Raw genomic sequence first — 8,719 nt, forward strand, 5'->3', positions numbered from 1 at the left:
GGTTTTATAAGTAAAATGTGCAAACGATGAGATCATCTTTTCTTCGAGAGGCTGCAAACGATGAGATCTAATCCAGACTGAATACAGAGTTGGCAGAAACTATTGATCTGAATCTGAAAAAGTCAGATAATACAAGTCTGAATTCAATAATAATGCAAATATGGATTTCGGTTCAGATCTATAACCATCACATTCAAGTAAAAAATGTATCAAACCGGATCCATCTTACACCCCCAGGTACAATTCATTGGTAGCGCGAATTGTAGGAACCTCTACTTTTCCTGTGCCTTGTTCATGATTGTTAATGACTTCCAAACCAGAGGAGCCCCAGTATTGAACTTATACAACCGGACTGATGAAACTTATTAAAGTTTACTGAAATTACTGGATCCTCTTAGGATCCAATGCAATTCCTCTCTCTCTCTCTCTCATGTGTTACAGCTTTTCATGACTGGATTGTACTGATACTTTGCTCCAGTCCAGCCACTACCAACGTGGTTTTTCTTTTTTGAATTTTTTGATGCATGGTTAAGGTGGAACATGAACCGGAAGTTTTTGCTAATTTTATACTTTTAACTTTGACCCTGCCCAATTTGTTGAACTTCAGTGCATGTACCAATAGCAGAATTAGGGCTCCGCTCATCTGGTTGGGGTGAATTGTGAAAGTCACCAAGTTGACGGGACGTCACAAGTTCTAAACTCACAGGTGGCATCCCTTGCCACAAGATCGAAGCTGGGCGTGCTCCCAAGTGGGCAGGGGAGACCTCAAGGGTTTTACCAAATGGAGGTCAGCCAATCTGCGGTCAGTGATGGGGGTTTCCCTTGGATTATCCAAGCAAAAAAAAAACAATAGCAGAATCAGGGTGCGTTTGAATAGCTCAGATCTATCATACGTGTATCACTAATTCATGAAACCCACATTGAGATCCACGGCAAAACACATGATGAATATGAAAATACAAACCAAAATTGTGTATTTTACAAACGGCAGCAGCCACAGGCCACAGCACCAAAGGCCAATGGATGACAAAATTGCTACAAGTCGCAGCACAAATTCCAATCATCATTTTCCTTCATGATACAAGCATTTCTGAACAGCAAATTTTACTCTCACCAAATACCAATGGATAATAGAGGCGAATCTCTAATTCTACAGACCATAAACTATTCAGCACACTTGACTAGGGGGTTCGACTCAGGGCATTCAAGTTGAAAGACATCAATATCTGTGCATTTTATGGCTGAAACAGTAGGCTCATTGGTGGGCAAGGCAGGCAGCCAAGGGGTTTTAACTGCTTGGAGATGGGCCCATATGGTAGGGCATCAATGTTTCCTGAGCCCCACCACCTGGACCAGGGATTGCCCTCAATAAATAACACACATATATATATATATATATATATATATATATATATATATATATATATATATATAAACCAGCATAAAGCATGTTTTTTCCTGTCTAGTCCAGATGAGAAACATTTTCTTTTTTTTTCCATAAGCAGATCCGGGGGAATTAAGGTCACCCTCACGTTACAAAGGAAGTTAGATGAAAATACATCAGGTGGCCTCTGCCGCCACACAATCCGATCTCCTAGCTTAGGGATCTATAACAACAAATTACAGACAGAAAGACTAGGGTTACTGTCTGTAAAAGAGCGCCCCGGCGATGGACTATGGCGCAAACAGCTAGTTAGAAAAACAATAAAAAAAAAGAAATAAAAATACATTTTAAATACAATATACATATATATATATATATACTAAATATACATACATATATAAATACAACAATGTTGAGAAATATTGATGGGTATGAAAAGAGACTTGAATGTTGTTAACACGCATTCCAGCACATTTCTCTAACAACTGGAAAATAGAACCCAAGGATGTGATAGACTTATGCGCCTTACACACAAATAAGGCATCATCAGCAAAAAATAGGGATGAAATTTGCAGAGTTATGGGGACACTTGGGAATGAGAATGTCGCCCTTTTCCACTGCATCCCATATACGTCTATGAAGAAGTTCCATGACTACCACAAAAAGATATGGGGAAATCGGGTCCCCTTGACCAATCCCGTGGGAACTATAAAACCATTTTCCTGGGGTCCCATTGGTCAAAACCGAGAAGGAATAAGGTTCACCCATTGTTCATGAAAGCCCAAAAGGTCTTGAAGCATCAGAATCTTGAAAAAAACTACATTGTGTGAGTTTATAATACAGGAGAGGAGAAAAAGACGAGAAAATAAAAGACAACTCATTGATCAAAAAGAAATATCACTACAAGAAGCAAAACAGATCATTAACTTTGTATTTAGGGAACAAAATAAGGTGAAAAAGAGGAAACATTATAACCACTCCCCCTTGAACAACGAAGGGAACCCAAAATAACAATCAACTGATGCTCCAACAAAAAGATCAAACTCAAATGAAAACTTTATTGACAGTGTAATCGCATCTGCAATACTTGCTCAAGTTACTGAACTTTAAGCCTGTTTCCTCTTATTTGGACGACGTTTTCTTCTGGGCTTATGAGCATCAGAATTTGAACTAAGATTGCTGCTAAGGCCCGTAAAGGATTTTGAAGAACCCCTAGTATTGGAGGAAGGCTGGCGATGGCTTTGTGAAGTATTGCTGGACGAAGAAGGCTCTACTACTTCCATGGACGTATTGTTGCTTGATGAGCATGAAAACCCACCACAATTTGCTAAACGAGGCCTTGGTGGGGGCATTAAAGTCCGTACACAGATCTGTCTCTGTATAAGTACAAAAAAGAGTAAGATACTACTATTATCTTAAGAATATAACTCACATAACTAATAAGAAACCTGATTCTTCTCATCACTTGACATGCCCGAAGCTGCTCTCCCTGAGGCACCTGAAGCATGCTCCCTGTACATACTGCAGTAGATATATCCAAATAGATTGTAAGCAAGGAAGAAGTGCACAAAAAAACCTGAAGTGCAAATCACCAACTTGGCCTAGGATTCACATGCATCATACATACAGTCAAGTACTACTGACACAAAACTCACCAAGTTTACAAGTTCATGTTTAAAGATTTCATTTGGTGAAGCAGACAAGGAAACAAAATAGTGTCACGAGGTATTGGTCCACGAGACAATAAGCCTTTCTAAGCAATGGCAGGTTGCACCAAGCCAAGCCCCTGAGGGGTCTGACAACTTTCATCAGATAAGAAGTTGAGCAAATTCGTAAGCACATTTCAAGTATGTGGTGGATATCAAAGAAAAGCACAAGACTCGAGAAATCCAACATCAAACCATATAAAGCAGATGTGTTATACCTCGTATAAAGTATACTCAATCTTGTGACAGCTGCAAAAGATTTCATTACCATATCTCTCAATACAAATATCTACAGGTAAAATTCAGGTAAATGCATTATGAACCAGGCATGCAGCAGAATATACAGAAGCACTGGATGATAAATAAATCCACTCACGGCCAGTTTTAGGCACAGGATCAGAGTTATATTTTTACAACCTGCATTGTGAGTCCCTCAAGTGAATTGACCATCATGTGCAAAGTTAATAATCATAAGATGGGAAGCTATATACACAATTTCAAAGCATGTCTTTTCCATGGATGTTTCAGTTTTCTCTATTCTCCGTTTTATTCATTTGTTCCACAATAAAAAACTGCAAGCTTCCTGTTCCACAAATTGTGAAATCAAACTAAAATGAATCCATACCCTAGCAGATTGATGAGAGAGAGAAGATTTTAACATAGATTTTAAACAAGATTCCAAAAGTATGTCTATCTTCCTCATTTATACCAATGTTGTCAGAATTGGTATCAACACTGAATCATTTTTCAAAAGGATTCAGGGAATCGGATGATTCCAATTCTGAACTGAATAGAACTGAATTGGCCAATTTTTAACCAAAAGGTGACATGTGTCACAAAATATTAAAATAATATTAAAAAAATATTTGAAAACATCTTTAAATAATAATTAAAAATGAGCTGAATCAGCTTGGTTTTGTATCGATTTCTGGCCGACACAATACAAATCGGCCAATTCAGGCCAATTTGCAACGTTACTGACAACATTTATTTATACCATCACTCAATTCTGATCTTCAGAATGCAGCACTATTTCACACTTATACTACATTTTACAGTAACTTTCCACTTCCCAAAAATGAAGAATTGAAACCACAGTCCAGTTAGAGATTCCACCAAGGAAAAAAAACAGAATGTTCCATAAACTAAAATTATGCATCCTAAAGCTCCTCAAAGGGAATAATTAACAAATACCTTGTACTTCTGTCTGTCCATTCATCATCTGCATCTGCTTCATCACTGGAGCTCCCACTCAAGAAACAGTCATCTTCACTGACATCCAAGGGGCCATCATCATCACTTCCTGTTTCTGTAAATAAGTAACTGGTCGACTTGATACGAGGCCTTTGAAACAAGTAAAATGGAAGAAATGTGATTATCAAGAGACCGATAACACATAAAATAGATGGCTAATAGTGAGGCGTTCACAGTTCAGCATGGCACAATTGATCATTTCTGATAAAAATAGATTAAGAGAATGTGAAGAAGGGCTTCAGGCACTGTGAGTAAAAACAACCTTCTAAATCCTTTCCACTAGCTGCAGCAGCCAGGAGATTAGCTTTGATTTGCTTGCGTAATCTGTTCCTCTTATCAACTATATCCACATCATCACCTCCCATAAATAAAGACACATACTTCTCTGCCTTGGGAAAGAACTGCAGTTCAAGAAGAACAAATAAATGCCAATAGAACTCCTTACTGAAAGCACATTTTGGTTTTTATTCTACTTTTTTTTCCTTCTGGAAAGAAGATATGGTTCAGTGAACAAAAACAGATTATAGATGAGTTAACTCTTTCCATCAAATACAACAGAGCATTGAAAGAACATGCTATAACAGCTCATAGGATGACCCAGCATAACAACCAGGAATATGGATGGTATGACCTGATTTGTAAGTAACACTGACCCCCTTCCACTTGATCGGGTTACTAAGCATCCTAGCATATGTGAAATTTCTCAACCATGAAAGTGGAATCTTAGTTCAAATAATGATTCAACCCAGTCAAATGTTAACTCTAGGTCCAGTAAGAAGACACATCACGTTATGCTGGATGTGGTGGCAGTCACCCAACCCAAGTCCAAGTGTGGATACAAATCTGAATCCAATAAGTCCAGTTCCAATTAAGTCATGTATGTAGCTAGGTCCAAACAAATTTGAACCTGTTACATCACTGATAAGAACAAGTCTAATTGATCAATTATCTGTCCATTAACTTCTCAAAGTAGATTGTACAACAGACCAACAGCAACTGCCTGTGATCTGCATTACAGAATGACCAGATTTGTGCTTGATCAAAATGAAGGTTAAGAACTTAAGACAGTGATCTTAAAATTAAGCTGAGAAATATAAGGATAGCCAGGAATGTAAAAGAAGACAAAAATATTTCTATGACCTATGTACATTGCAAGCTCATGATCCCAACATAGGTCACAAATATATGAAATATGGATATTAACCTGTACAATTTTTTCAGGATTAGAGAACTTACTGGTGTAAAACAAGGAAAATTAGAGAAATAGATCTTGCTATATCACAGGATATAAGAGAAACCTTATCAAACGATGATACCTATAGAATAGTCCTAGAAAACCATAAAATTCTAAATTTTCCTCGGTTCCACCTACAAGCTTTAACAGGAAAACAGTCAGAACTTGTTACAAGAATGGACAAGGAGTAAACAAAGTGAGAACACATGACCATTCCTGTAAAAGAATATCCAAAACATAGAGATACAAAATTTTATGGCATAATCCAATGTATTTGTGGTTCAATATCACTTGTAAGAGCTTGAACAGTAGGCAATAGTGAGGGTAGCACTATGACTCAGAGCTTCCTAAGCTAAGATTGCTGTATCTCAGCATCTCCGCTCAGCTTCTCAATTACCCAAAAGAAAACTGAAGGGTATTTCTTCTTCAGCACGTGGACATTAGGAGTTCATTTCCCATTTTGAGGTCATCCCTCCACAATCTCATTCTCTTTTATATTTTTCTTTTCTAGCTCCTTCAATCTTAAATAACAGAACTCAAATTAACAAAGCCAACTCTTAAAATGTCTTTAATATTGTCAATTTTGTATCTCACCTTTCTTTCCATTCCAGATACTCATTGTAACATACATATTTTCAGCCACATGCATCATCATAATAGCTATGTGGAACAAATTGCAAAGAAGGCACCCTTTACCACTAGTAATGTCACCATTCCAATTAGATAATCATAATATCCAATAAACTTAGAGAATAAATACAGGGGAAAAGATCTGACCCAAAAAAACTGCACTGAGACTATACTACCAAAGCATGGCTAGTGAGATCCTAATCAGATCCAGCAATTTGCAATCCCAAAAGTCACATGAATGTCTACAGACTCTACAGCATTATCTTACCCTAACATATTCAAGATCTTCCCTCAGCTGGGAAAGTTGTTGAGATATTTGCTCCAGTGCAACATGATCAGCTGTTCTCTGCAATCTCTCCAACCTCCGTATTCTTCTCTCTATTTTCCTTCTCTCTGTTTCAGACAAAAAAGAATGGGAAAATGGAAAATTTTAACACACAAAAGAACACATTCAAATAATTGGATAGACCAAATTAACATTACAACAGTGTCCATGGAAAACACAAACATACCAAAAAACTTTGCTCGACGGTACCGTAAGGACAATTTATGCTCTATCACAGAACGGTTTTGAATCTCCTGTTGGTTTTTTAGTTCTTCCAATCTCTTTTCCTGAGCATCCCTAACTTCAACTGGAATGTTCTATGACAATTAATGAAGGACAATCAATCAATGAATTCTAAAGAAAATAAGAACTTCAAACACATAATTTTTTTACCAAAAAATGCTATTACTCCTGCCTATGTACAATATTGGAAGTCCAACATTGAATCAAGTGCCTGTATAAGCGGCATGTCAACAGATACGAACAAACAAATTCATATTTTGTCTCCAATATCATGAGTTATTAAACCAAAGAAATGAAGCAAGATATCTGTGTGTTTGGGTGCACCGACTTATCCAGAAAATGGGATAATCCAGGAAAATAACTGAAGCTCAACGCAATATCTTCAGATTTTCATTTAACATCTCGAATTATTAAACCAGAGAAATGCAAGTAATGTATAAGCGTACTTGGGTGAACCCACTTATCCAGAGAAATGAGATAATCTAGGAAAATGAATGAAGCACGATACTATATCGAAGTGTATCCCCTTTTCCTGGATAAATATGGGTACTTCCAAACAATCCCCGAATGAACACAACCATTACGTCGATGTCCCAATCCTGATCCACATATAATTTCGATTAAATTTGAACACGAAAGACGAAAACTCATAAAATATTAGAAGAAAAGGAAAGAGGGTTCCACCAACAAGCGAAAACCCTAAACCCTAGCACTGATAATATAGAAACCAGACTACCCACGTCGAATTGGTCCAAAAATAACAGAAGAAAGACGGAATTCCGATAAAAAACCACAAAATGTACAACACCAACAAAAACCCAACAAAGGAATCGCGAAGAAGATAATTTCGGCAACCCCGAACGAGAAGGGGGAAAAGAGGAGCCCTAGAATTGGCGTTTTCGGACGAACCTTCCGAAGAAGAATGCGCTCGACTGATCGTATTTGGTTCTTGAGGGAGACGGACTTGGGCTTCTTCTCGGGGGCGAGGCCCCTCGGTCGCCGGCTGACGGGTCCCCGTTGGGCGACCCTCCGCCTCCCGTACCCCCCGTGCGCCATCACGGAATTCTCTCTCTCTCTCTCTCTCGCTCTCTCTCTCTCTCTCTCTCTTCGGATTTGAAGGGTTTGGATTAGCGATGATTGGACGCAGAGGCGTTTCAACTTTCACTTCTGCAAGAAAAAATAACTCTCTCTCTCCCTCTTTTTGAAGCGTTTGGATATGGGGAGTTTTGACGCAAGTGCGTTTTAATTCTGCAATTTGTAAAATCTGACTCATGGCCAACCAAACATCAAAAAAATCTGACTCATGGATCTACCCACATAAGTGGTTGATTTGAGGGTTGATGTGTGAAGTTTGCAAAGGTCGGTGGTAGAAAAAAAAAGATCTCGTCTTGCTTGGGTGATCGATTGAGGAAATCATGCAACAATTGAAACAAGGTACATGGGTCCCACAAGGAAATCAACTAAAAATTGAACTGATTAAGTGTAAATATCGGGTTTTAAGCTAATCAGATCCAGATTCGATATTAACTTTTTTTCATCTGACTCCAAATTTGATTAAGTTAGATCCGATTTCATTTTATCTTTTTCCATACAAATCCGACATTGACATCCCTACCAATTAGAAAACCAAATAAATTCATAGCTCAACCCTGTCCACCCTAAATTAAGCCCAACCAGCCACCTATCGTTGACTATGAACATTAAAGTTTTGTTAAGGGAGAGATAATCCCCAAATACAAACCTTCCATCACCAACAGCATATTGGTTGGCCTCGGTTGGTAAAACCCTTAAGGTCCTTTCTAGGGAGTACACTCAGCTTCAATCTTGCTGCAAGGAATGCCATCTTGAGTTTCGAACATGTGACGTCCCTAGCAGATGAACCGAGCCCTTTGTGATCAATATTATGGTTTGTAAATCATAGTTTTGAACTGAATTTGTTTCAT

General features: G+C 38.1%; 1 protein-coding gene across 2 annotated transcripts; it reads right to left on the minus strand.

The window, feature by feature from the left end:
* Window positions 1–2,244: 2,244 nt before the first annotated feature.
* LOC149829206 (uncharacterized) lies at window positions 2,245–7,883 on the minus strand. 2 transcript variants are annotated; one of them, XM_090017971.1, is made up of 7 exons: window positions 7,686–7,883; window positions 6,721–6,850; window positions 6,477–6,601; window positions 4,607–4,745; window positions 4,285–4,399; window positions 2,833–2,896; window positions 2,245–2,760 (listed from the first exon to the last, which is right to left on the minus strand). In XM_090017971.1, the coding sequence occupies exons 1-7, from the start codon at window positions 7,830–7,832 to the stop codon at window positions 2,491–2,493; spliced, it is 990 nt and encodes a 329-aa protein (XP_089874097.1). In that variant the 5' UTR covers window positions 7,833–7,883; the 3' UTR covers window positions 2,245–2,490. The 2 variants fall into 2 exon arrangements, with proteins under 2 accessions (XP_089874097.1, XP_089874096.1); XM_090017970.1 differs by having other exon boundaries at window positions 2,833–2,905.
* Between the last annotated feature and the right edge of the window lie 836 nt (window positions 7,884–8,719).

Source organism: Nuphar pumila, chromosome 9 (assembly GCF_984573655.1).
Source record: "Nuphar pumila chromosome 9, dmNupPumi1.hap1.1, whole genome shotgun sequence".
Lineage (NCBI taxonomy): Eukaryota > Viridiplantae > Streptophyta > Magnoliopsida > Nymphaeales > Nymphaeaceae > Nuphar > Nuphar pumila.